The sequence below is a fragment of the Neurospora hispaniola genome, assembly GCF_033458365.1.
Source record: "Neurospora hispaniola strain FGSC 10403 chromosome Unknown B0T23scaffold_2, whole genome shotgun sequence".
NCBI lineage: Eukaryota > Fungi > Ascomycota > Sordariomycetes > Sordariales > Sordariaceae > Neurospora > Neurospora hispaniola.
Window position 1 is genome coordinate 1171548 of NW_026944407.1, and position 25208 is coordinate 1196755.

At 51.7% G+C, this 25208-nt stretch overlaps 11 protein-coding genes across 11 annotated transcripts; 5 read left to right on the plus strand and 6 right to left on the minus strand.

The window, feature by feature from the left end:
- Window positions 1-236: 236 nt before the first annotated feature.
- B0T23DRAFT_402141 (proteasome component PUP3) lies at window positions 237-932 on the plus strand (the record flags this gene model as incomplete). The annotated part of the gene is made up of 2 exons (XM_062838644.1): window positions 237-668; window positions 789-932. The coding sequence occupies 2 exons, from the start codon at window positions 237-239 to the stop codon at window positions 930-932; spliced, it is 576 nt and encodes a 191-aa protein (XP_062695182.1).
- A 159-nt stretch (window positions 933-1091) lies between these two features.
- On the minus strand, window positions 1092-4736 carry B0T23DRAFT_69151 (putative calcium P-type ATPase). The gene is made up of 3 exons (XM_062841654.1): window positions 4273-4736; window positions 1408-4189; window positions 1092-1344 (listed from the first exon to the last, which is right to left on the minus strand). The coding sequence occupies exons 1-3, from the start codon at window positions 4388-4390 to the stop codon at window positions 1251-1253; spliced, it is 2994 nt and encodes a 997-aa protein (XP_062695183.1). The 5' UTR covers window positions 4391-4736; the 3' UTR covers window positions 1092-1250.
- A 1323-nt stretch (window positions 4737-6059) lies between these two features.
- On the plus strand, window positions 6060-6796 carry B0T23DRAFT_69194 (tubulin binding cofactor A). The gene is made up of 2 exons (XM_062841655.1): window positions 6060-6388; window positions 6482-6796. The coding sequence occupies exons 1-2, from the start codon at window positions 6209-6211 to the stop codon at window positions 6662-6664; spliced, it is 363 nt and encodes a 120-aa protein (XP_062695184.1). The 5' UTR covers window positions 6060-6208; the 3' UTR covers window positions 6665-6796.
- A 111-nt stretch (window positions 6797-6907) lies between these two features.
- On the minus strand, window positions 6908-8379 carry B0T23DRAFT_373031 (Tho complex subunit 7-domain-containing protein). Its single transcript, XM_062836775.1, has one exon. The coding sequence runs from the start codon at window positions 8110-8112 to the stop codon at window positions 6928-6930; it is 1185 nt and encodes a 394-aa protein (XP_062695185.1). The 5' UTR covers window positions 8113-8379; the 3' UTR covers window positions 6908-6927.
- Window positions 8380-8676: 297 nt separating this feature from the next.
- On the plus strand, window positions 8677-10669 carry B0T23DRAFT_373033 (uncharacterized protein). Its single transcript, XM_062836776.1, has one exon. It carries the CDS (start codon window positions 9059-9061, stop codon window positions 10214-10216), a length of 1158 nt encoding a protein of 385 aa, XP_062695186.1. The 5' UTR covers window positions 8677-9058; the 3' UTR covers window positions 10217-10669.
- A 385-nt stretch (window positions 10670-11054) lies between these two features.
- On the minus strand, window positions 11055-11744 carry B0T23DRAFT_426096 (ubiquitin-related domain-containing protein; the record flags this gene model as incomplete). Its single annotated transcript, XM_062839958.1, has 4 exons — window positions 11055-11142; window positions 11217-11299; window positions 11523-11577; window positions 11734-11744. The coding sequence occupies 4 exons, from the start codon at window positions 11742-11744 to the stop codon at window positions 11055-11057; spliced, it is 237 nt and encodes a 78-aa protein (XP_062695187.1).
- Window positions 11745-12275: 531 nt separating this feature from the next.
- B0T23DRAFT_410446 (prohibitin-2) lies at window positions 12276-13910 on the minus strand. The gene is made up of 3 exons (XM_062839403.1): window positions 13473-13910; window positions 13049-13404; window positions 12276-12989 (listed from the first exon to the last, which is right to left on the minus strand). The coding sequence occupies exons 1-3, from the start codon at window positions 13720-13722 to the stop codon at window positions 12663-12665; spliced, it is 933 nt and encodes a 310-aa protein (XP_062695188.1). The 5' UTR covers window positions 13723-13910; the 3' UTR covers window positions 12276-12662.
- A 446-nt stretch (window positions 13911-14356) lies between these two features.
- Window positions 14357-15873, plus strand: B0T23DRAFT_69288 (uncharacterized protein). The gene is made up of 4 exons (XM_062841656.1): window positions 14357-14666; window positions 14745-14870; window positions 14941-15062; window positions 15132-15873. Exons 1-4 carry the CDS (start codon window positions 14615-14617, stop codon window positions 15798-15800), a joined length of 969 nt encoding a protein of 322 aa, XP_062695189.1. The 5' UTR covers window positions 14357-14614; the 3' UTR covers window positions 15801-15873.
- Window positions 15874-16126: 253 nt separating this feature from the next.
- Window positions 16127-19534, minus strand: B0T23DRAFT_332252 (uncharacterized protein). Its single transcript, XM_062835738.1, has 3 exons — window positions 18783-19534; window positions 16814-18721; window positions 16127-16719 (listed from the first exon to the last, which is right to left on the minus strand). The coding sequence occupies exons 1-3, from the start codon at window positions 19064-19066 to the stop codon at window positions 16443-16445; spliced, it is 2469 nt and encodes an 822-aa protein (XP_062695190.1). The 5' UTR covers window positions 19067-19534; the 3' UTR covers window positions 16127-16442.
- Window positions 19535-21530: 1996 nt separating this feature from the next.
- Window positions 21531-22413, plus strand: B0T23DRAFT_426100 (uncharacterized protein; the record flags this gene model as incomplete). Its single annotated transcript, XM_062839959.1, has 3 exons — window positions 21531-21569; window positions 21775-22102; window positions 22271-22413. The coding sequence occupies 3 exons, from the start codon at window positions 21531-21533 to the stop codon at window positions 22411-22413; spliced, it is 510 nt and encodes a 169-aa protein (XP_062695191.1).
- Window positions 22414-22771: 358 nt separating this feature from the next.
- B0T23DRAFT_311628 (Mob1/phocein) lies at window positions 22772-23731 on the minus strand (the record flags this gene model as incomplete). Its single annotated transcript, XM_062834648.1, has 3 exons — window positions 22772-23306; window positions 23379-23490; window positions 23551-23731. 3 exons carry the CDS (start codon window positions 23729-23731, stop codon window positions 22772-22774), a joined length of 828 nt encoding a protein of 275 aa, XP_062695192.1.
- Between the last annotated feature and the right edge of the window lie 1477 nt (window positions 23732-25208).

A 25208-nucleotide genomic window follows, 5' to 3' on the forward strand; every position in this document is an offset into this window, starting at 1 on the left:
AAGCCTGCCTGACCACTACGACACTTCAACTAAACCTATCTGCGAGGCAGACCAACAGGATCTGAAGCTAACAATGATGCCATCAAATAGTCGTCCCCCTTCTCGATAAGTACGATATTCCGATACCCGATCCTCTCTATTTTGCCCCCTCCACCTTGAAAGGCATATCATCATCGCGCACCTTAACTAACCGCCGCTCTTCCTCACTCTCCACAGACGGCGGCGCTGCTGTCGCCATGGTCGGAAAAGACTGTGTGGCTATTGCGTGCGACCTGCGCCTCGGGCTTCAGGCGTTGACAGTCTCCAACAACTTTCCCAAGATCTTCCAGTACGGCGACGTCTTCCTTGGGCTTACCGGTCTGGCGACGGACGTGTCGACCGTATCGGACCTGTTTCGCTACAAGGTGAACATGTACCGACTTAGGGAGGAGCGCAACATTGCACCCCGGACGTTCGCCAACCTCGTGTCCAGCAGCCTGTACGAGCGCCGCTTTGGGCCCTATTTTGTCAGTCCCGTTGTTGCTGGCTTGGATCCCAAGACGGGCGAGCCGTTCATCTGCGGCTTTGACAGCATTGGATGCATTGATTTCGCGAAGGACTTCATTGTGAGCGGAACGGCGACGGAGCAGTTGTTTGGCATGTGCGAGAACTTGTGGGAGCCGAATTTGGTATGTAATCTTTGCGAACCCCCAACCCGACCCCCTCCATTGAAAGCACTCGTTTTGGCTGTTTTTGTGTTTGGTTGTCATAGTGAGAGCGTGGTACTAACGATGACAATTACCCAACAGGGACCCGAGGACCTCTTCGAGACCATATCACAGGCTCTTCTTAACGCCGTCGACAGAGATGCCTTGTCAGGCTGGGGCGCCCATGTTTACATTATCGAGAAGGACAAGGTCACCAAGAGGCTATTGAAGGGACGACAGGATTAAGCAGGACATTCGGGCATAATGATGATGATGAATCTGGGCCAGGAATATTCAAGTCGCATACGCGCTAGTGGATTATCGGTACCCTTGGGCTCTATAGAACAAATACATTTGCAACATGACAAACTGGCAAGCGGACGGGCCAGCTGTGCTTGTCAAGATGGGTAGAACTGATATGTCAAGATGATATTGTCGTCACAGATTAGGCATGGTGTAATCCGCTATGTATATGTTCTATCTATATAGACAAGAGGAGTTGTTTACGTCTAGATCTAAAACTATCAGACCTGGTCAAGTCTAACTACCACCAAAAACCTATGTCTAGAGATCCTTCTTCTTATCTAAGGACGCCGAGCTGGGGATGCTCTGTACAAAGAACTTGCGTTCCACGGCCTTGAGAAGTTCGTCAAGAAGCCTAGACAAAGTATTAGCGTACTGTTCAAAAAGTATCACATGGAAGACGGATCTAGGGACTTACACAACTGGTGCGCTGATGACGATCACGGCTTTCCACTCTGCCCAGTTCAAGGGGAGAATTGAAAAGAGGGTCTGAAGGATGGGAGTGTAGAGAAGGGCGAAGTGCAAGGCCATGGACAGACTGATAGCATAGACGAGCATCATGTTCTTCCAAACAGGGAGCGTCAAGAGAGACTCGCTGGAAGAGAGGGCGTTCATGGCATTGAACATCTCAATGACGACCAAGATGGAGAGCGAGACGGTCGAACCGGCCTTGGCCATATCGTTCGAGAACATGGCGCAGCCAATCTCAGGGAACTCGGTAGAGCAGCGATGGAAGTGAGATAGCTGGTAGAAGCTGATCTGAGGACCCTCCGAGTAGAACATGAACCACCAAGCGTAACCGGCGACCGTGGCGAGACCGACATAGGTACCAATGACCAGATAACGGAAGAAGAGCCATCCGCCAATGAGAGCCTCGTCACGCTTTCTGGGGTTGCGACGCATGATATCGTGGTCAGGGGGGTTGAAGGACAAGGCGGTAGCGGGGAGACCGTCGGTGACCAAGTTCACCCATAGAAGCTGAACCGGGATGAGAGCCTCAGGCATACCGAGAGCGGCCGTCAAAAAGATAGAGACGACCTCACCGATGTTCGAAGAGATGAGGTAGCGGATGAACTGCTGGGTGTTGTTGTAGATGGCGCGGCCTTCCTCGATGGCGACTTCGATAGTGGCAAAGTTGTCATCAGCAAGCACCATGTCAGCAGCGAGCTTCGACACGTCGGTACCGGAACCCATAGCAACACCAATATCAGCCTTCTTCAGAGCAGGAGCATCGTTGACACCGTCGCCAGTCATAGCAACGACCTCACCGAGAGACTGGAGGAGGTCAACCAGCTTAGACTTGTGACTAGGCTCCACGCGAGAGAACAGAGAAGCAGTCTTGGCGGCCTCGAGCTGTTCACTAGGGGTAAGGTTATCGAATTCGCGACCAGTGTAGCTCTTGCCAGTTAAATCCTCGTTAGATCCAAAGACACCGATCTGACGGCAGATGCTCTCGGCGGTGTTGCGGTTATCACCGGTAATCACGACAACGCGAATACCTGCATCCTTGCACTTCTTGATAGAAGCAGCAACTTCAGGACGTGGAGGGTCAAGCATACCGACGAGACCGATGAGAGTAAGGTTCTGTTCGAGAGAGGCATATTCGTCGGTAGACTTGGCGGTGTGAAGAAGAGGGTTACCAGCAACGTTGTCCAAACTAGCCAGTGCGATCACACGCAGACCGCGGTTGCCATACTCAACAACCTCTTTCATGAGGAGTTCGGACATGTTACGGTCCAAAGATACCTTCTTGCCATCGGGACCGAGAAGAGCGTGAGTACAGCGTTCGATGAGCGATTCAGGGGCTCCCTTGACGAGAAGCTTCTGCTGTCCATCGCGCTCAACCAAGACGGACATGCTCTTGCGGTCACGCGAAAACTCGTAGGTGGCAAGACGCTCATACTTCTTCTCGTACCAGGAGCTAGCGTAGTGAACGCGATCCTTGGGAGGACAATCAGAGGGGGCGCAGGGGCCGATCTTCTCGGTCAAAACACGGAGGGCGCCTTCGGTAGCTTCACCCACGTTCGAGAAAGTGCCGGTAGAGGGATGGTAGTCAAGGCGGGCATCGTTGCAGAGAGCGGCAACTTCGGTCAACTGAAGGATGGTAGCGGAGTTTTGAGCAAGGTCGGTAACCTTCTTGCCCTGCGACATGATAGCACCCTTGGGTTCAAAGGTAGTTCCCTCAACATCCAGCTCCTCCAGATCAGTACCATCTTCGTTGAAATGGACGATTTTGTTAACGCTCATTTGGTTGGTGGTCAAAGTGCCGGTCTTGTCAGAGCAAATGACGCTGCAACTGCCCAGGGTCTCAACAGACGGAAGACTTCTCACCACGGCGTTCTTAGCTGCCATCTTGCGAGTTCCAAGGGCAAGGCAGGTGGTGATGACGACCGCAAGACCCTCGGGGATGGCCGCAACGCCAAGGGAAACGGCGATCTTGAGGTAGTAGATGGCACCCTTGGTCCAGTTTCCATGGCTAGGGTCGGCGAAATTAGGGATGTTGATGAGCCAGACGAGAACGCAGATGACAGTGATAACCTTGGCGAGCTGGTCTCCGAAGTCATTGAGCTTTTGCTTCAAGGGGGTAGGCTCGGAGATCTGGGCGGTGATGCTCTCGTGAATGTCGCCGATAGCTGTATTGGAGCCAGTTAAGACAACGACGGCTTTGGCGTGACCAGTGACAACAGTGGTTCCCGAAAACAGCATATTGACCTGATCCTGCAAGACAGCCTTGTCGTCGCTAACAACGGCCTGAAAATCTTTCCCGACGCTCTCGCTTTCTCCGGTCAAGATGGCCTGGTCCACAGCAAAGCTGTTACTCTCGATCGAGATCAATCTGCAGTCAGCAGGGACGCGAGCACCAACAGCAATGTCAACAACATCGCCTGGCACAAGATCCTCGGCCTTGACACGGGTAATCTGCCCATTGCGCACCACGTTGGCCTCGTTGGCCGAATACTCTTGCAAAGCAGCAATCGCCTTCTCGGCACTGCTTTCCTGGGACACTCCGACAACAGCGTTGAGAACTAGGATCGTTAAGATGACGGCGGGGTCGACGAAGGCGCTCCAGCCGCCCTCGTCTTCGAAGAGCGCGAGTACGAACGAGATGGCGGCAGAGCCCAGAAGGATGAGGACCAGCTGGTCTTTGAATTGTTCCAAGATAAGCTCCCAGATGGGTGTCGGAGGTTCCTCTGGAATGGCTGAGGCAGGCAGAACGGTTAGCAAAGGCCATTAACACAATAACGAAGTTGAATTCAAAGAATCCTGGAAAGAAAGCGCATACCATTTCTGCCGTGCTTAGCCCTGGACTGAGCTACTTGCTCGTCATCTAGACCGGTGGTAGGGTCAACACCAAAGGCGCTGAGGACCTCATCGACGGGCTTTGCAAACGCCGCCTCCATATTCACAAATGTTGTTGGAAGTTGCGAAAAGTAGAACGTAACGGCGCTTTTCGGCGGAAATCGAAAAGTGAAGGCTCCAGAGAGCTTCAACGCGAGATTGCAAAGTCCCTAGCAGTCTTGGGGCTAAAGTTCACGGTCTTCAAAAACAAGGCCTTCAATAGAAAACGGTGAAAAAACACGCTTCCAAAAGTACCATGGAATCAAAGCAAGAGAAGATTCTAGCTAGCCTCGACGAAGAGGTTGCCTTTTGGTGGTCGGGATCTAAACCGATGGTCTGGAATTATTCAGCCTTGATATGTACTACCATTAACCGGGGTACATGTTTGTGCTGCGACGTGTCCAGTTCACAAAAGTCGCCTCTCTTCTGCACGGCACATTTCTCAACCGTCCGGAATGCCCCTGCGGCGGCTCAGAGATGCTGTAGGTACAACGGCGTAGGTATAAGCTGGGAGGGGTAGGTCACTCCCAGGTCCAGTCCCCCACTGGCCACTGGTGCTGCTTGCTGTCCACACCAGAGACAAAACGGGGCCACTGACAGGGCAAGTCCGATCCTCCCCCAGCGAAATGGATCCAGCACCTTCCTCCTCCGGGCCCGGGCCCCGCTCCCAGGTGGATCCTGGTGGACCAGCCTCCAGCCGGAGCCTCCATAGTCGAAATCGCCAAGCGATGCGGAACTGCCCCACATTCACTCTCCAGTTGCTCCCAGCCTCGACCAGCCCAGCCCCGGCAAGTGGCACCGACCGCCCTGCATCTCAATGCCGTCACAGGATCTCAAGATCATAATTACATGGGAACAAGACGAGAGTTTCGACAATCGACCGGTAATCGCTTAAAGACGGGCCAATGTCAGAGATATTGGCGGTGGGCAGTGTTGACAGTTGACAGTGTCCAAGGTGAACTTGGCTCCGCGCTAGCCGAGACATTGACTCTGAAGACAAGACAAGAGTTACAGCTCTTTGTACACCATGCTCTCTTTGTCATCGTTTGGACTTTGGAGAAGCAGCTGAGAGCAGGGCGCCCATACCTCTAGCAACGAACGTATGGGGCGAAGAGGAGCGAGAGGGTTCGAGGTGGGTAGGTTTTTGTTTGACCTTCTCGTTCAAACTGTCATTATCAGCCTCTTTCCTTCCACATCTGGAAAGACGTTTCGATGGTCGAAGTTTGACTACAGGGGCGAGAACGACATCAGTCTAGTCGCGAAGAACAACTGCCAAATACGAAACAGGGCGGTACTTGAGCGCATGAAGATCATCAATATCGGGATGATATGTGTACATTATATGTATGTAGACGACTTCTGCGGCTTTTCACTATGGCCCTTTCGATCGGGTTTTGTTTGACAGCCCACTGAGCCGTTGGAAGAAGAGATTAACTTTGGCAAATATGATACGATACCCATATCGACTCGCGAAAAGCTTCATAACAAAAATACGGGAGAATCATGCAAGAGGACATTATGAAGGCTGTGTAAAGGAGACAATTACGGCTGACAAACATGAGTTTGCGGTCTAGATGTTGATTGAGCATAATCTCCGAAAAGGGAGAGAGAAAAAGTCGGTTTCGTCCCCGATGAGATTTGTGAAATTTACCCCGCCAACCCCACCTCCCATACGAAGCTCGCCAAAGTCAACAAACCGCCGAAACGAACGACAAGGCAATAACATGCAAAAGTATGGAACCTGAACCAAGCAGGTAGTGGAACGGCAAGATCGCAACCATCTTATGTACAGACTTTACGGAAATAATTTCCGAACGATAACCCTGCAAATAATCTCCTGCTAAGACACTACAACCACACCTCCATCAAACAAAAACACCATGGCCCCCCCTTCAGCTCTCAACATCGCGACCCAATCGGTCAACCGCCTCGTCAGGGAGGAATCCTACTACCACAAAGAGCAGACCTCCCAAGAGGCCCGCATCAAGAAGCTCCAAGACGAAATCGCCGCCAACAGCCCTGAGCTGGACAGCAACGCTCCCTACGTTCTCAAGCAGGAGGTGCGTCCCCCCAAAGACCATGCATGAAACATGCAACAAAACCTAGAGGCTGGACACAGTGAACCCTAACCCTTCATTGCTCATAATCATTAGCAAACGGCACTTGAAGAGACCAAGGCAGTGTTTGGCCCCCTCATCACCAGGATTGCTGGGGCGGTTCAAAAGCTTGAGGAGCAGATTGCCATTTCCGAGAGTGAGGGCTCGGCTTCCGAGGAGGATCTGAAGAAGGCTAAGGAGGCGTTGGAGAATGGCAAGAAGCTGACGGAGAGCGTTTGAGAGGTGAGGGATCCAGATGAAGAAATGATAGAGGAATGGTGCAAATTTACCACATATCGAGATTCGGTGAAAGCTGCGGAGTGATTGGGCCTTCGACGTCTTTGAAGAGGTAACCATTGGGATTTCGACATGAACCACAGGTACAATCAAGCTGGATTTTGGGCCCATGATAATATTAACAAGAGAGCTTAGCCGGATTTAACGTACATAGCTACACCATTATTTCCACTGCTCGATAATACCATTCCCTATACCTAATATCCTTACGTGGTGTCCATGGTGTCCTCATCTGCATTAGGACCGTCAACCGTGATCCGCGGTCGCGGCGGGGTCTGGTCCGGCAGAGGCGAAAGAGGACTATCCGGCTCCTCGACTTCCTCCTCATCTTCCTTGACCTCAGTCATCTCCACATCGGTTCCCTGTGTCGCTTCGTTGCCATCACCTCTATTAACAGAACCTTCGCGGCTTGCTTCCTGGCTTGTCGTTTGCGAGTAACCTCCCGAGACGTCATGAGGCGGCTTGAGGAATGACTGGTTCTCATCACCCGGGGCAGGAGTATCGCGCGCTGGTGTTCTGGCGCCAAGTGTCGAGACGGGATGGGGTGTGCCAGCGGCGTCACCGCTCTCGACTCCGCTCTTTGTTGGTAGTCCGCTATCCGGCCTCGGGGTTGCATTGCCGCTAGAAATCCCGGGCCGTGGGGTCTGTCCGGCGTCCGCCTCGGTGTCGCCGGCACCGCCTTCGTCATCGCCCATGCCTTCGCGGCGCTCTACCTCCTCCTTCTCATCACGGATCAACCGCCTCAACCGCATGCTCTCATCCATAATTTTCGCAAACTGGTCGCGCCGCTCATGCCACGTAATGCCGTAGGTCTCGCTCTCCGTCTTTAACTCGGCAATCTCCTCCTCCAGTTTCCTCAGGTTCGCCGCCTGCTCTGCTCTGGTACGCAAAGCAGGGTTGTTGGTGATCTTATCAGCCAGCTCATCGAACTTCTTGCGCTCCTCAAGCGTGGCACGGGCCTGCTCTAGTTGAACACGTAGCTGGACAGTGTTGTTGCGCACTGCCTGTGCCGTGTTGAGAATGCGCTCACGCTCGGCGACATACCGTTCGCGCTCACGCTCGTTGGCAGTCAGAAGAAACTGAAGCCGCGCGATGCTGCTATCAAAGGCGGCAAAGTCCAGAATGATGTCCTCCTTGAGCTGAGCGAGGTCCGATGTGGCCGAATCGCCGGTCACGGTGGGCGTTTGGACTTCCTGCTCGGTAGTTCCAGCAGTCGCGCTATTGCCCTCCGGAGGCGGGGTGGGTGCTTGACGAGCTCTCGAGAGGGTTAAGGAGTGAAGAGTGCTAAGGCGCTTAGTCACGCGCTTGAAGGGCTTCTCTTCCACGTTGAGAAGTCGTGACTTGTGGAGCTCATTCTCCTCCTTGTCGTCAAGTAGACCCCAGGAAGCCATCCTGTGGTTGTGATGTTGGTATCGAGATGCTCAGCGTCAATGTTTGATTGTTTTGACAGACGTAAATATTATTGAAAAGGAGTCCAATGATACGAAAAAAGTGAAAATAAGAAGAAGACGACAGATGGTAGAAGGTGAAGTCTTCGATTGCGCCGGACGACTTCGTGCAGTCTTATTGATTTTGTTCTTTATCGAGTGTATGAAGGTGAAAGGAATTAAGAGGCTGATGATGTATGGGTGGAAGACTGATGGTTACACCAATCGTACAGACTGCTGGAAAATGAAGCATGGACCTCTTGGCGGAGAAGGGAGTATTTTCGTTGGTGGATGCACTGCACTGCAGGGAGCAGGTGGGGGCCACATATCAGCCGTCAAGGTTCCGCTTACCTGTTCAGGAGGATCGAATAGACTGGACTCCCAGCTGAACGCCAGGTGTATCTCGCATGTACCCTGCGGACATTACAGGCCGCAGCTCTGGTTCGCGCCAGTGATACGTGTACTTCGAAGTACTTCGGCCAGCAGCTGAGACCTACATAGTACAAATACATTGCCATGGACAACTCTCTAACAGCCAGTCGGTCAACCTCGAACCTCAACCTTCACTCCAGATTCGTCTCGCTTGCTTGTACACCGATAACCTGACGGTTGGCTCTAAGTACCACATTCACTTGGCCGCTGCGAAGACATCCTGAAGGACATCCTTGATTCAATCACAATCAGAATTCTACGACCGAACACATCATTGTTCTACATCTGTCGTCATCCAGCCACACCTCGTCAACCATCAAAGAGAAGAAGGCTGTGGCACGCTGGGTTAACACGCCCTTGTACTTCGCCCAACAACCATTGTCCTCGACATATTTTGATACTAACTACGACTAGACAAATCCCAAAGTCGTACTAGTTACTCGAGCATAACAGCAAGGAGCCCCATAATATAGTCACCATGACTGGGCCACGCTCACTTCTCGACATGGCTCTCAAGCTCGCCATCGACAATGCTCAGGATATCACCTGCCTGGACGACGTGCCACCCAAAATCGCCAGCCAAATCCTCAAAGCCGTCAGAACGCCAGAGCACCTCCGCACAATCGAACTCCATAGCGGCGACGAAATCTACGAGCTGACCGCTGAATCTTGGCGTCGCTTCATCGAACGCAAGTACGGACTTCTCCATAACAAGCACCGATGGGAACCAAGCAACCCCAAATCATGGCACAAGGTGTATGAGAAGTACGGCAAACTCCAGAAGGAGTCAGACGAACTCGCCACAGAGGCTCTCAGAGCGAAAATGGCCGCCGTCAACGATCAGAAATCATCGCGCACAACCACCATTGTGTCTGCCCAGGTCGCTCGCAAGCTGCCAGCCCCTAAGGCCCGTACTTTCGGACCCGGCTTCCGTGGGTTCAGCACCTCCTCAGATCCGCCCATGAAAAGAGCCACGTTCCTACAAAAGGCCACTAGGGAGGCGAAGCTGGATGCTCACCGCCGCAAGCTCGCCAAGCCTTCCGTCATGCTCATGGCTAGGAAGACGGAACTCACCCGGGCTCCTGACAGGTTGATCGAAGAGAAACGTATACAAAATCAGTTCGACATTGATTCCGCCCCGATCATCGAGGGCCCTCGCATCAGACCCGCAACAAGCTCGCGACAACAGAAAGACCGAGAAGCTCGCCTTCTGCAAATCAAGAACGGAGGAAGAAGCGGCAGCTCCGGCCATGCTCCTAACGTGTTGAGCTTTGACGATGATGACAACAGCCACCACAACGACAAAGGTGCCTCAGGCGACGACATGGATGATCTCTTCGGCGACTTAGATGATGAAGACGCTCGCAGCCCCCCTTCGAGGTCCAAACGTGGTCTTCTTTCCGCCAGTCCTGGTGCCAACTCCCAACCTCGAGCCGCTGCTGCCAGTGCCAGGCCCACCACTACCAGTCGGCCGCCTCCAGCTTCGACAACAAATGCTGGCCGTTCATCAAACATCGGACGTTCCCAACCTGCGACATCATTATCTTCCGGTAGGCGCCCCGAAAGCTCGCCTGGGGCTAAGCGCAAGCAAGTCGACATTTTCATGAAGCCTACCAAGAAAGTTCGTCGTGTTTGAGGGGAGGATCTCAAAGGATAGGGTTGTAGTCGGGACCTGGGGATCCTCGTGTGGTCCTGCAGGAAGACTTGAGAAGGGGTGTGATGATTGGGAGTTGAGGATCCTCGTGTGGTCCTAGAGGTGGAGTTGAACGAGCAGGGTTATGATTGGGAATAAAGGATCTATGGGAGTCATGGAGTTGGAGATGCTTATTGGAACTGAGATGGGAAATTACCTGCTTACACCGAAAGATAAGGGACGGGCATATAATGTGGAGGAAGTTTCTGATGTCATATCTAGGGATCAACATATATGGCGTTTTCGGTGGTTTGAGATCTTGACAGGAACAGGGGCGTTGTTTTCGGGCAATATGACTACGGAGCGCAATGGCTTGAGCCAAATTTAGGGTGGGAGAAATGGAACAAAAGCGAGGTACTTGCTCTTCCGCGCGACAATAAAACACGTTTGGGTGGACTCATATCCTCTGACCCGATCTGAATAAATGTTGTATGGCCTGATTACCTGCCTTGAAATTTCGATGATGAGAAGAAACCCTTCCCTTTCTTGGGTCATGCAAGCTCTCCAACAGCAAGTGTTAACCATTTCCTCAGCATCTCACCTTTGATCGATGGAGTGTACAAATCCCACCCTTTTCACCCGCCAAGAGCGCCTTATCCTCAACCTTCCGGGATTTCGTCGTCTAAGTAGTCCTTCAAACACTAGAACCTCCACATGTGTTTGTCGAAGCATCAACATATAGCGCCCAGTCTATAGATTTTTTGGGGGGGAAACGTCGTTATCTCATTAATTTATGCGTATTTTTGTTTCTGTTGAAGCAAGCCGGAGCTTCCCCAAAAGCCTACCACCCTCCACCTCTAAGAGCCAAAACGAGATGGAGAGTCGCACCGCCTTCGAGTTGGTAATCGGTTGCCGTCTTGTCATCGACCCTGTTTTGTTTCGCTATCATGTTAGACACCAACGCCAAGAGGATGGATCTAATGTAAGCTAGGTCAGAACTTACATCTGCTTTCCGCCAAAGATCAAACGTTGCTGTACGGGAGGGATACCCTCCTTTTCCTCGACCTTCTCCTTGATGTGGGCAACCTGTGTGTATTGCCTGAATCAGTCGGATGTTCGAATGAGCTCGTAGCCATCATAATCATCGAGAGCGCAAATCGTTGAGGCATCGTGGACGTGATAATCGATGGATCGATCCGGTTTTTTTTGTTGTTTTCTTTTTTCTTCCTGTTTCCACGGCTAAGCCGGTCGCGGATTCTACCCGCGCGGGCGCAAAACCCGACCTCTTTGACAGAAGGGAGGGACGTACCTTGGTATCGGGCTCAATGTCGAGCTCAATCTCCTTGCCTGTAAGAGTCCGGACCCTGTGCGAACAAAGTAAAAGGAATGGTTAGCTGTGGTACTGGCTTGGCCTGGGGATAGAGTCCAAAATGCATAGGGAGCACAGATAACAAGCTATGCAGCCGCAATATGCATACTGCGACTATCGGACGAGGAAAGGCGAAAGTTCGAAAGCTCACTTGATCTGCATCTTGAATAGTTTGCGACTGGTTCGATGGGAAAGAGTTCGCTTCGCTGGGGCGATGGATGAGTGGGGTTGAATGCTCGAGTTGGGACGGGGTTTTGTTGTCTCTGTATGCGCGTGGGTGCGAAGCTTCTGTTGACTCAAGAAGCTGACTGCATCGGGATGGTTGATGTTGGTAATGGAGCGGTTCAAGAAGTTGAGTTGGTCATCGGGGAAAACGGTCACTGTTGACGGGCTGGGGAGGGGTGGTGGGGCAGGCACTACCGGCGCGGTTAGCGTCGTGGCGGTAGGACGAGACTGCCTGAGGTCGCATGTACTATGAGGTAGGTGGTACCGCTGTGGACGGGGCTGCCCTGGCTTTTGTTGTTTGGATACCCCTTCAGGTTGCCGGGGCAGCTTCGGTAGCTTTGACATTACAGGTGCTCCGACGTATAGCGGCCTTGTTAACCGGCTCACATCAGGAAGATGAATCCATGGCCGTAGCGGACTGAGATATTGGAGTCTTCTTGTGAGCTGAAGCTACCTACGGTAGAGGTGGTCACACCTAGAAGTATTCACTTTTTGTCCGAGGGGAACGCTGTTGGACTAAACATGTTCCGAGCTGCAACTCAAGTGATTTTGTATCAACATCTTTCATTGATCCACCACGAGGCGTCCTTCACGCTAGGTTGAATAACCGCTTTGTATCACTAATAGAGAGGATGCCTCGCACCTAAACAGGGCCATTTGCAGACGAGCTTTTCGATGGACATCTTTTTTGCGAAAGCTTCCTTTTCTGAAGATCATCGCTAAATCCGGCCTTTCCGATAGTTCATTAAAGTCTGTTGTACACTTGGGGTTTCCGTCACATCCGTAAGATACATATACAGCGGAGATTTTTATCCGTCATCTCATGCTCCTCCTCTAACTTCCAACGGCCTCGGCTTAGTTGTCTTTGGACCTCCGATCTTCGAAAACGTTGAGGCCCAGGCCCTCAGAATCAAGGAGCAGCCTGTTCTTGCCGCCGGCCTCCTGGATGATGTTCGCAATTGCACGCGCATTCTCCAGCTTCTTCAATTCCACATACGACTTGCTCTTCTTGATGGCCTCACCGATGAGCTCCGCAGAACGGGCCTCACCCTGAGCCTTGACCACCATAGCCTGCTTCTCTTGACGCGCCTTGTCAACAATAAAAGCTGCGCGCTGCGCTTCTTGCTGTGCGACCTGCTTGGCCTCTACTGCCGCAGTGAATTCGGGGGAGAATGCGAGGTGCTGGGGTATGGTTAGCCAAAGATATCTACGACGCAAAAGAACGGGTGGAGGAATCGTACTGTAAGCGACACATCGTCCAGGAGGATGTTGAACCGGGCCGCACGCTTTGCCAGGTTCTCACGCACAAGCTTGGCAACCATCTCTCTTTGGGTGATCAATTGACTGGCGTTGAATTGCGCGACAACGCTCTTGAGAACCTCGTTGACGATTGAAGGAAGGACCCGCTCGTCGTAATCGGTACCGAGGGTACGGTAAATCTGAGGCAAGGCCGTGACTTCAGGTCTTGAAAGGACACGGCAGGTAATGTTGACCATTTGCAAATCCTTGGTGCCGGTCAAGGAGGACACGTTTCTGGGCTTCGCGCGGACATCGTAGGTAATGGGGGTCTCGAACCAGGGGATCATGAGATGGGTTCCTATTCAACTTGTCAGAAAAACGATTAAGGCTAGCGAGACTGAGACCGAGCGGCGAAAGCAGACGAACCTTCGCCATAGATCTCCTTGCTAACACCATTAACTCTCCTGTACTTGATCGCTCTGTGACCACCATCAACGTTGAACAGGGAGTTTGAAAGAACCCAAGCACCACCACCAAGAAGGGCGAAACCGGTCAAGGCAGGGCCCAAACCGCGGGGAGGGATGGGGGGCCTGCCACCTGGGAAACCGCCGCCGCCGCGAGACCGGGCAGTCTGCTGAATCTTGTTCAGGAGATCCTGATATGGGTTGTTCGACATGCTGGGCTGCTGTGAAGTAATGGGCGGCCCAAAGATGGTTTGGAGTAGGAGCCCTAGGTTGGTTGACGGATGTGGTGGGGAAATGGGGATTGAAGTCGTCACGATAGCTTGCCCGAGCTTTTCCAGCGTTGGAGCTAAGACCACCCACAGGCAGGACCACAAGCGAGGCACATCACTAAAGTCCACTTGCCATCTGCCTACCACCCTACTGGCGCAACTGGACTTCTAGGTACCGCCTGTCTCACTTTGGTCAAGCACAGACCATACGCTCACGTGGGTCGCTACAGCTTGTCGCGACGGGAGCAGGACCTTGATGGATCGGAGCTCGGAGACAAGTAGAGGTACCGTATCCACCCCCGCGACGTACATAGCCCCTGCATTCCATCGTCGAAGCGACACAGCGACAGAGAGTCCAATTTTTGACGTGTGCAAATCCAGAACTCCAAACTTCCATTTGCAACCACCAAAAGGTTGACTCCATTCCCAGAACATCTCCTCGTTGTCAGAGTATTCCCACCTCGACCAACCCCCATCTTACAAATCGACGGTATCTGGCAGCAGGCTTGGGCTTTGAAATTGAAGAGAAAAGGCTAAAGAGGACCCAATTGCCACCAGGTAGTCTAACTACGACTGTGTTAACTTCCATCTCATCCATTTGCCAAAGTTCGCTGTTCCTGCGCGGTCCCTATTGTTCGCATCGATTCATACCAATTCTTGGTTGCCCATCCCACCTGTCCAACATTTGGTTCGCTTGGTGATTCCCATTCGATCAGCCCACACAGCTCGCAGTCAAACTCACTCAGGATTGTGCCTCTCCACTCTCAGCAGCGCTACTGCTAGACACTTTGCGCTTCGTACAACATTTTGCTCGACAGTGAACGCGCGCATCACCATGTCGACACGCCAACCTTCACGTGTGGTCTTCGTGGGAAACATCCCTTATGGTACGCAGACAACCCGCTTCTGTCCAGGTCAGACGACGACCATCTATAAAAGCCCACCCACTGACAGGGAAAACGCAGGCCTTACCGAAGAGCAGATAACCGAAATCTTTAGCGGCGCTGGACGGGTCCTCAACTTCCGCCTTGTCTATGACCGTGAAACTGGAAGGCCAAAGGGTTTTGGGTTCGCAGAATTTCCCGACTACGGTGCGTATCCATCTTTGAATCAAGTATCCCTCTCCCGCGCACACGCTAATCAGCTTTCGCCGATCTCCAGATTCCGCTGCATCAGCTGTACGAAACCTGAACGATCACGAGATCATGGGTCGCAAGCTGCGTGTCGATTTTAGCAACGAGACTGTCAGCGACGAAGACGGTGGCAGAGATCGTGATGGCGGGGTATGGCATAACCCAACTCAACTCATCTTGCTTTCACACACAATCCACTGACCATGACGGCCTACCTAGTCGAATCAGAACGCCTCCGGTAGCTACAACGCTCAACCTCCCAATGGGGGAGGCTACAATACCGCTCCCCCCGCCAGCGCCGCCCCTCCTGCTCTCGGACCCTTGCCCCAGGGCAAAGACCTTCCCCCCGATGTCACCTGCACCGACGCGATCTCCCGCACCCTCAACACCCTTCCCCCGGCTCAGCTTCTCGACATCCTCCAGCAGATGAAGACGCTGGCGACGAACGATCCTGCTAGGGCCACGGAACTTCTCAACCAAGCACCCCAGCTGAGCTACGCGATATTCCAAGCGCTCCTTATCATGGGCCTGGTCTCGCCGGACGCCATCAACTCGGTTCTCGACAACCCGGCCGCTGCTGCTGCTCCTCCTATGGGTACTCCTGTTGTTCCCAACCCTATGGGCGGTCCTCCGTACGGAGCGTATCCCGGCGCCATAGCCACCCCCCCTGTCGCCCCTGGTCCTGTTGGAGGCTACGCAGCACCGCCTGTCGCCGCGGCTCCTATTCCAGCTCCGGCTGCTGCTGCTGCTGCCCCAGGGCAGGATGCAGAGGCGCTGATGCGTGCCGTTATGGAGTTGCCGCAGGAGATGATTGACAAACTGGCGGAAGCGGAGAGGCAGCAGATTTTGGCGCTTCGCGCTCAGTTTTCTGCTCAGGGCCTACGCTAATGACAGACGGATGATTCAACCAGTCAACTTTCCGTGAACATGGCAACCAAATATGTACTGGGGCCTCATGTTCCTGTTTTTCTGTCGTTATGCATTCTTTTCTAGGCTGGTCAGGCGTTATGGTGGTGACGGTCGGTTTCACACTCTAAATGGGAGCATGGCAAAGGTTCAATAGAAATGGGTAAATATTGGTAAATTTAACAGCCACAGTCTGGAAGCTTAAACCGCTGAACAAAGTCAAAGTTTCGTGACCATGTATACTGGCATAGCTTTGATCAGGTAGACGACATACATCATCAAAGGGATGAAGACAGAGTTGTGGACTACATGACTTTACTTTCCGCTTTATTGTTTTAGAATTCATCTGTCTATCCAATCGCGAAAATGACAGATGTTCAATCTCACTCCACAAAACGCCATCACCACCCAACAACGCCTGTATTTCGTTGTTTCTTTTGCCCATCCTTATTAACCAAAACGCTGTCATGTAAACTAGGTACCAAAACCCCTCATGTAGACATGTGCTCTCTCAGTACATGATAGGATCTTGACCTTATCGTCCAAAAATAGTCGTTAAACCCATATGGTACATCATAAGCCCTCCTCACTTGCCTCCACTCACTCGCTTGCGTGCCTGTATCTTTACACAATCTTATACACACGCATCGCAATCAGATAACAGCCAAACCCAAAGAGCAACAGTCCCGCTGTGATGGCCGTGAACCACTTGAGGTCGCCCTCGTTCCCCTGCCCAGGGACCCAGACGTTCATACCCCAGAGACCGGTAACGATGTTCATGGGGAGTACAATGGTACCCAAGACGGTGAGTCTCCCGAGCACGTCAGCCGTCTGCTCCTGTCGCTCGTTCATGCGTATGTTGATTTGCGCTAGGTAGTTGGCATGAGATCGTGCTAGGATTCTAAGTTGAATAATTGTTAGTGTTTTGGGTTTAAAATTTGCTAGAAAGTAGTAACTAGTGGAGAAGCAATTGGATTACTAGAGAGACAACTTACTTCTCATAGTGACTCAAGTTCGAAGTCATGGTCACAATATGATCCTGAATGTCACCCAAGTACAGACCGATCTCGGACCGAGGCGCCACCTCCCAATGCTCGTTGCAACGCTTTGCGAAGCTCTTGATGACGTCGGCCTTATTGCCGAGCAGCCTGTAAAGCGACATTACCTTTTTGCGGCAGTCGCCCACACGTCTGAGCATGTCGCGTCCAGATTCGGCCGATGTTGCGTCGCCGGCCTCAGACTTTTCTTTGAGATTATCCGTTGGGAAATTCGGATCGTCTTCTGAGTGCAGTAGCAAAATGGCTTCGTCGATATCGTCAACTTCATCCTCGATGTTGTGAATCAGCGGACCAAAAACATCGGTAATGTCGTCAATAATGGCGTACGATATCCAATCCGATGAGAGAATGAGATAGTCACGCAGCTGACGAATTCGTCGACGCACGTTGGCCGGGTGCGGTGTTTGCGAAAAGTGGAAGCTTAGAACGCCCTCGCGGAACACGACCACGTACATGTTGACGGGCTCCAGAAAATTCTCGCTTGTTGAATCCTGGTCGAATGAACGATAATTAACGAAGTAATAGTGCCGGAAAAGTTCAACTTTTTCGCGGGCTTCTTGCATCATGATATCTTCAGCTGTGAGTGGGTGGATACCAAATGCCTTGGAGATAACCTTCATCTCTTGCTCGGTCGGGCTATAAATATCCAGCCACCACACTGGTCGGTCTCCGTATTTTGGTGGCTTGCTTGTCTTTTCCGTCGGTGGCGACTTGGAACGTTCCGGAGATTTGGTATCTGTTGGCGTGTGCTCTCCCGAGGTACGTTTCGACTCCGTGAATGTTGTTCCGGCGTTCGAGCCACGATCTCTCCGAGCGTCGAAGTAACCTTGGGTAGTGGTAGTAAGCGATGGCTGCCGGCTTGGAATCCTTGGGTCACCGTTCTGGCCTCCCAGAACTTCATCTAGACCGACATGGCGCTGATCCTCTTCGTCATCTTCGTCATCCGAGGAATCTGAAAGGAGTGGTGGATCGGGGATGAAGAGCTGTCTAAAGGAGCCTCCTGGTGGGACCAGTTCTGAAATGGTCTGGCTGTGAATAGTACTCTGGAATTCTTCATTGAAGTATGTGAAGCGATAAGGAGCATCTTCCTGAGCCCGGTACCAGCCACGGTGGACTGGCCTTAGTCGTCCGTTGATCAACTGAGGTTCCGTGATTTTTTTTGCATGGCGCTCCTCACTTCTGCCTTCCTTCTCATACCTGCTCCATTCCTCCAAGATAGCAAGATCCGGCCATTTGCCGCGCCGTCTTCTCTTCATGCGATACGCAGTGGGATCACGAGAGCGAAGATCCTCGTCAGCGATCTCAGAGAGGCCATCCTGGGGAAAGCACACGTCCTCCTCAGCCTGTAATGCGATTGTGTGTCGTCGTTCCAAAGATCCTACCAAGTCGCTCTCTTCATTTAGAGTTCGCCTGCCAGGGGAATTCGGCATGGAGTCGACATCATCCCGCAGCATGATATCGCCGAAGCTCATGCTTAGATCGCGATCGGTTGCGCCCATGGGAGGAGTTCCAGGCACTGATGGAGGATAGTTGACATTATAGCCTTCTGTGCCGGTTGCGCCAAGTGATGTGGCCCGTCTCCTTTTGCTGCTGTCCCTGCTTGATTCAAGACGACTGGCGACTGAATCCCTTCGCGCGGTGTCGTTTGAACCATAACCTGCAAAGCCTTCGCTTCTCTGGAATACGGAACTAGAGAGAAGGGGTGCTCCTTCGTGCTCGTCTTCGCTGTTGTTGCTGCTGGCCACCACTGTTTTAAGCCTGCTCGCGACCTGTGGTGTTGTCAAATGCGAACTTTGCGACACTAACATCGATGGACGTCTAGGTCGTAGGAATGGTTGTTGTTCTCTGTAACCATGATATGGGTAAGCTCCTGCTAAACCCCCGCTAGAAGATGACAGAAACTCACCTATGATCCAAAAGCGCCTCGCTATCAATGCTTGTATTGCTGAAATTGTTTCCGGGCTGCGAATAAAAACCGTTTCTAGCTTCCGCAAGCGCCTTATCATTCATTCTCTCCTGGGCCATATCCTCGGAGGTGACGCCGAAAGAAGTTCTTCTATTCTTCTTCTTCTTCTTGCCCGCTCTATGGTTCTTTCTTCTTCGAGATGGTTGGTTTTGGGGAGGTTGGCCTGCGGATGGCCCCGAATTCGACGCCGAGGCATCGTGCCGTGGGGGATTATTTAGATCCATGACATTGGTCAGCGATTCGCAACTTGGTAGGTGGAGTTGTACGTCCTGGATCTCGTCTTCGATGAACCTGTAGATGACTAGGTGGGTGGCTGGTGGATGATTGTTGGTTGGATCGAATGAATGGGTCCCCTCTGTCCAGTGAAGCTAACAAGACGGACAACCACGTTCCTAATCAATTAGTGGGACAGGCGAATTTAGCTCCGCGCAAGCTGAAATAACAGTCAGGTAAAAACTGTGGTATGGGTTTGAAAGAATGCCAGTTTGTGCCCGGCGGAAAAAGTGTGGTGACCTTGGGACGAAAGAGATGACGTGAGAGAGCCAGAGCCAGCAGGCAGGCGAGCGCGGGTGCTATGGCAACTCGGTTGCGATGCAGTAGGCAGACGGCTTAGCTTGGAAATGTATGGCAGCCGGAGCAACAGATGTTTACTGTTAGATCCACGTCAAACTAAAAGAAGAGGGAAAAAAAAAAAAAAAAAAAAAAAAAGGCTGTGGCACCTCTTGAATCAGGGTAACCAGTGTCTTATCGAAGGCAGTGCGACTTGGTGTGATGATCAATGAAGCCTTACAATCGCACGTTGATGTCGACGTCGAGACCTCGCGCACGACGTACCAGTGCTGCTGTGGATGTTGTATGAAAGAAATTATGTAATAGAGTACCTCTAGGAAGTACCCACCTTGCCTGTATCAGCAACAGCAGATGTGTGGACGCGGCTCTGCGTGAGAAACAGATACGACAGCAGACGAGGACGAAAGTTCTTGAAACATCGGGCTTCGACGAATTGAAACAGTTAATTTTCGGGAGCTAAGTATGGCTGGGCTTCTGTCCTGGTGTCTTCCTTTCTTTCCACTTTCGACTGACCGTGACAGGAAAAAAACTACAACTTCCAATCCGGCCCGGTGATGTCAACCCAAGCAGGGATCCACTGTATCACTGCTGGTCAGGGCAGCGCTGTGTAGCCACAACGCCGAATTCCCAAGATAGTAGCCCAGGTAACGATGGTCAAGTATATGTGGAACGAGGAACGCAGTAAATGCACCTGTAAGCTTTCCACAGGGCACTTCGCTGTTAGTCAGGTTGTCGGGTAGGTCAACCGCTAGCGTACGGCTGTACACTACTGGGTGGTGACCCACAGACACACAACTTCTCCGCTGTGGAGGGTGAAGAACCCTCAAAAAAAGCTTGATCTGGCATCGAGTTCTTTCATGCCATCCATGGTTTCAACTGTGTCCTCACGGACGGGGCGCCTGCCGCCCAACGGTCTGTCAATAACCAGGAAGAATCAATCTATCCTAACTGGCTTGGCGCCTATCTCTTCACGCAACTAGTACTCTACCAGTGGAATTAAGGCTACCTACACATAGGTGGGTGTGAGTGCGGATGCGCCTCCATGTCACCACAACCTTGTGGATTCACGACCCTTGAGAATCCATTGCCGAGGTATCTACCACAGTGATGTATACAGCCCGGTACCGTTGAGAAGCTGTCACACCGACAATCCGTGGAGTTCAAACAACGAACATGATACTCCGCCAAGAATCCATGGATCTCAGTCAACTATACTATCCGTGTGTTTGGATTTATGATCACAAGCAACACATTTCGTGCCATTTCTGTTGTCGCTATCGTCTTGACTTGGTGGAGTCGAAAAGCCTGTGCTTGACCGCCGAAGATACAACATCGAAATCGGAGTGAAATACAAATTCAATGACATCATATCCTGTAGTTCACGTACCGATACCTACGCCCGCGAATAGAATGTCTCCCCTACGAACTCGACTTGTGTGCGGTTGCGCGGTCGGATGAAGACACCACAAGGCTTGAAGTCTATCAAGTGTTAATGTGTACACCGCGGAATCATCGACCTAGTGTATATTGTGTTGCTCGGATGCGATGTTAGATCTTGAAAGTCACCTCAATTGCAGAAACCTATCAAGGCTCCAGCACCGACTAACATTTACATAGCTTACCAGCTACGTATAGCATTGATTTGCAGCTTTCGCCTTGCTTGGTCACCCCAGCTGGAGCATCCTACAAGAAACAAATATATCGGTAATATGAAGGACCATCCCGACTATCTACGCTCAGCAGGGCCTACATGTAGATGGAAATGGGGTGATGTTCTTGAAGTCATACCAAAGCCTAATGCGGGTATGTTCATCACCGGTAGGGTCGATATAGGTATGCTCATCTTGCCTCTTTTAGTATGACAGACTCGTGCCATATCCCCGCTCCCCTGACAAAGTGGATGCGAGGCACGGGTAACCCCTCTTTCAGCTACCTGCGGAGAAGATGAGGAATCGGCGTGGGGTAGAGGTTTAATAAGGTCAAGACTAGATATTGTACAGCTCTGGATGGTATTATAGTACCTTCGGCTTCCCTCCTTCGAACTAAAAGAAGGAACGTTTAAAGTATTCAATACTTGAATCAGTCTGTCTTCGTTACCAAGTATTCAGACCCGTCACCATGTCCTTCCCAAAGCTTATCCCGGCCTTCACGGCTCAGGTATGTACACACTCCTCTTCTAGTTGCTTTGTTGTAGATGATTCAATGGGTGTTCTTTGGGTTGTACTATTCAGGATATCCATCGATATCACTCAACCTCAGAACAAGAATAGCATCATGCTCCCTAGAGGATGTCTCCCAGTCCTTGGCCGATTACACTATTCCAGTTCGATACATACCTAACCACTCCATTTCTTACTTCCAGATCGTGATTGAACCCCCCGCCAACATCGGCACCACTGCTCGCGGCGGCACTATGCTCTTCGTTCCCTTTGTGCCCAACAGTGGGTCTGTCAAGTCGGAAGCCTCGTATCCGATCCAACTGGACGCCGAGTTCGTGCACGGCGCCGATTACGTGCGGATGGACCCGAACGGCGAGAACGTGCGGCTGGAGATCCACAGCGTCGGCAAGGACAAGACGACGGGTGCGCTGTTCCGGTTCAATTACACAGGCACTGTCTCGCTGGCGGGTGCCGCGGGCAAGGTGTTTCGTGGCGAGCCGGACATGGCGACGACAGGCTTTGGTGATGCTTGTAAGTGTGACCTTTTTTCCCTTGCAATGTATTTGTTTCGGGGCTGAACTACGACGTGGATGTTGGATGGTCTGGGTGAAGGACTGGAGAAATGGTTTGATTTGTCACTCTTCGAGAGAAAATGCTGGAGCTTCTTGGTTTGCTGACGAGAGATGAAATGGCTTGTAGTCACCCATCACGTCTTCGAGACCGGAAATGAGAAGCTCTTTCCTCTGCAAAACAAGGTCTTCGTTGGATCTGGCAGGTTCATCATTGAGCCCGGTAAGCCGATTGTTGTCGAGTACAAGATTAGCGAGGTGACTGCCTCCTAAGGAGTGTGGTACAATACAATGAAACATGAGTGAGGGCTATGATGCTAGCCTCGTCAAACAAAGTGCTGTGATGATATTTTATGCGCGATCTTATGGATTTGTAAAATGAAAGATAGAAACTCATCATGATATGTTGTGTATGGTTGGAGTTTGATACCAGGCATCAATATCCACCCTCCTTTCTACGTGACTCAGATCCAGTGGTCTCGAGGTATCTTCGCTATTTGCTATTTATAATTACGAGCCATATGACATCTCATTCACACCTATGTATACCAAATTTTTGGACATGTATAACAGCCGAGTAGCAGTCCATTTCGAAGCAGACAACCAGGCCGGCAAAACCAGCTAGTCACAACTAGCTCGAGGGTGGACCGCCCGCCTTCTGGATAAGAAGATGTCCAACCGAGATATTGGCGATTTCATATGCCTTGCAGCCCTGGGGGAAAGTGCCCAAAGCAGCCCAAAGATCGATAAGCGGCTGCATCGGCTCCAGATCTGTCTTCTTCAACAGGCCGAGCGTGGTGGCCGTCAAGATGAAATGGCTGAAGCAGCTGTTCATGGATTTTTCCAGGTTGAGGCAGAACATGTCGTCAAAGTGTGACCAGTACAGGTGCGCGTAGACGCGGAACATTTGCCGGAAGATGGTCTGACACGTCTCCATGAAATTCTGCGGGAAGCCGCTTCGCTTGCCGATCCAGTCCGGGCCCGACTCGGGCAAGGGGGTGCAGAAGGCCGGGTTGTCAGCGAAGGAGACGCCCGCAGGATCGGTGGGGAACAGGTTGCTGTCGTCAATCTTGCCGCTGATGTAGCGCTGAACGAGGCTGAGGTATTCGTATGCTGGGATTTCCACGGGCTGAAGCCGCGAGTTCAACCAGGTGAAGGAGTGCGAGCTGTGTTGGATGGTCAGTTTACAAAGGAGTCATTGGATGACTGGGATGCAGCTGAGTTGCTAGAAAACTTACGCTCCCGCAGACATCTTGGGACATTTTCGAGAGTTGCAGATCGAGCTGCCATCCTCTTCCCGGTCATGGACGAGTTTGATGAAGGTAATGAGCATCCGCCAGTGGTCCACGACTATAACACGAAGTTAGCGGAGCTACGAATTTCCCGATGATGTTCGACAACCGTATGTACCTTGATGTGCTATCCACTCTCCCATTTCCACCGTCTTAGGCTTAGCACTAAGGGTAAGGAAATTGCCCTTAACGATATGTTTGCCATAATTGCAGTTTAGCCATTGCGGCTTCACTTGGGGTAGATGATATGAAGCAAGGACCTCCTCCGCTGAGGGGATCGAACCATTATTGGGATCCATGCCGATACTTTCAGCGAGAGAAAGCGAGTTCTGGATGGGTGGAAGTTTCACTGAAAGAGTTGGAGATGTATAACCAGGAGATGTCTCGAGTGAGCGTATGGAAGGCAAAGAGTTCTGAGGGTTTTGCTGAGTCGGACTGGTTGGGCTTTTGTGTCCTCTAAACCGAGCGTTTCTAGAATGATGCTGTTAGTTCCTGATTCCGTTGCTTGGTAGAAGAGTGCATTTGTAAATGGTGAGTCGACAATCCGCCGTCAGTGATACATGGCGGATTATTCTCATAGCCGCAGACATATTTGTCAGCTTAGCTGAGTATCCAACCTCCAAGTTGCGGGATACCATGATATGTGGTTAATTTGGTAAAGATTCGTATCGTGGAAGGGAGAGTGAAGGCTAAACCGTTGTATGACCTCCTCTTCAAATTCACCATATAGTGAACATCAAAGTCACCCGCTCAATGGTTGGTTATTTGTTCAGAGAACTTGAAAGCTGCGTTGGGCCATGACAGGCTTGGCATAAAAGGGGTAACGTTACCCATATTACATTGTAAGTGATGTGATAGTCTCATATAGAGAAGCTCACTTCGACCTTCAGCACAAAGCACTTGCGGGTGTCGATGAACAAGGAGGGAGACGATCCTAACCAGGAGGACCTGACATGGGAAATGGATGGGGGGGGAAACAAGGTAGAGAAGCAAAGGGGTTCGTACCTCTAGGCAGTATACGTACAGAGATGCTTGAAGATGTAGGGACGGCGTGGTAGGCAGCTCTGGAGATGCAGGGCTCCAGGTAGAATTGGGAACAAAGATGAAGATATCGAAACCACTCACATTCCAGAAAAGAGGTTGGACATGGTCTCAAATAGCGGACGAGGAGATGTACGGCATCAGCAATTAAGGGACGGGAAGAGGCGAGCAGGAGACAGGCGTGACAGGGCACCTAGACTAGAGTCTTACTAGGGGACGGGACTAGGGAGAGCTAGGGCGGCCAGGAGACTGCTTTCAAGGAGGACCGCACCCCACCGCCATCCACGATGATAGGTGCTAGGGACCGTCTGACTGGGCTCCGAGAGGGGACCTTAAGGTGAACAGCTTAGGTTGGGAACGTCCTCCTGAGTGGTGGTTACGTCCATTGGAGTTTTCGGAGAGACTCGCTGCTCCCAACTTGTTTCTGAATGCCTGCTAGGCTTGCCCCTTCTCACACGTCAACCATCAACCCCATCTCGCAAATGCAACAGGACGGAGCAAGCCGCCACAAATAGGAGGCTCCATGGTGTGAGGGTCTAGAGGGGTCGAAGGGGTATCCTGTCAGGTCGCTAGGGGCATCCGCTGGATTCATGAAGGAGGATTGGATCAATGCTACGGTATATGATTGGGAGAGAGCAACCTCCAAGGGATTGATCCCCGCTATTTCTTGCGCCACAGAAGACCTTCAAGGTTCGCGGCCTCACCCCGCCTTATCGTTATCGCAGCCTCAGCGCG

What these genes read in the sequence shown, in the direction of transcription:
- B0T23DRAFT_69151 (XM_062841654.1), bottom strand. Translation starts at nt 4,390, where the DNA reads ATGGAGGCGGCGTTTGCAAAGCCCGTCGATGAGGTCCTCAGCGCCTTT. An exon ending in GGCTAAGCACGGCAGAAATG is followed by an intron (nt 4,190 to 4,272) that starts GTATGCGCTTTC and finishes TGCCTGCCTCAG; the next exon opens with CCATTCCAGAGGAACCTCCG. An exon ending in GTCATCAGCGCACCAGTTGT is followed by an intron (nt 1,345 to 1,407) that starts GTAAGTCCCTAG and finishes TACTTTGTCTAG; the next exon opens with GCTTCTTGACGAACTTCTCA.
- B0T23DRAFT_69194 (XM_062841655.1), top strand. Translation starts at nt 6,209, where the DNA reads ATGGCCCCCCCTTCAGCTCTCAACATCGCGACCCAATCGGTCAACCGC. An exon ending in CCTACGTTCTCAAGCAGGAG is followed by an intron (nt 6,389 to 6,481) that starts GTGCGTCCCCCC and finishes CATAATCATTAG; the next exon opens with CAAACGGCACTTGAAGAGAC.
- B0T23DRAFT_373031 (XM_062836775.1), bottom strand. Translation starts at nt 8,112, where the DNA reads ATGGCTTCCTGGGGTCTACTTGACGACAAGGAGGAGAATGAGCTCCAC.
- B0T23DRAFT_373033 (XM_062836776.1), top strand. Translation starts at nt 9,059, where the DNA reads ATGACTGGGCCACGCTCACTTCTCGACATGGCTCTCAAGCTCGCCATC.
- B0T23DRAFT_410446 (XM_062839403.1), bottom strand. Translation starts at nt 13,722, where the DNA reads ATGTCGAACAACCCATATCAGGATCTCCTGAACAAGATTCAGCAGACT. An exon ending in CAAGGAGATCTATGGCGAAG is followed by an intron (nt 13,405 to 13,472) that starts GTTCGTCTGCTT and finishes CAAGTTGAATAG; the next exon opens with GAACCCATCTCATGATCCCC. An exon ending in TGGACGATGTGTCGCTTACA is followed by an intron (nt 12,990 to 13,048) that starts GTACGATTCCTC and finishes ACCATACCCCAG; the next exon opens with CACCTCGCATTCTCCCCCGA.
- B0T23DRAFT_69288 (XM_062841656.1), top strand. Translation starts at nt 14,615, where the DNA reads ATGTCGACACGCCAACCTTCACGTGTGGTCTTCGTGGGAAACATCCCT. An exon ending in CGCAGAATTTCCCGACTACG is followed by an intron (nt 14,871 to 14,940) that starts GTGCGTATCCAT and finishes GCCGATCTCCAG; the next exon opens with ATTCCGCTGCATCAGCTGTA. An exon ending in GCAGAGATCGTGATGGCGGG is followed by an intron (nt 15,063 to 15,131) that starts GTATGGCATAAC and finishes CGGCCTACCTAG; the next exon opens with TCGAATCAGAACGCCTCCGG.
- B0T23DRAFT_332252 (XM_062835738.1), bottom strand. Translation starts at nt 19,066, where the DNA reads ATGGATCTAAATAATCCCCCACGGCACGATGCCTCGGCGTCGAATTCG. An exon ending in GAGGCGCTTTTGGATCATAG is followed by an intron (nt 18,722 to 18,782) that starts GTGAGTTTCTGT and finishes TCATGGTTACAG; the next exon opens with AGAACAACAACCATTCCTAC. An exon ending in AACTTGAGTCACTATGAGAA is followed by an intron (nt 16,720 to 16,813) that starts GTAAGTTGTCTC and finishes TATTCAACTTAG; the next exon opens with AATCCTAGCACGATCTCATG.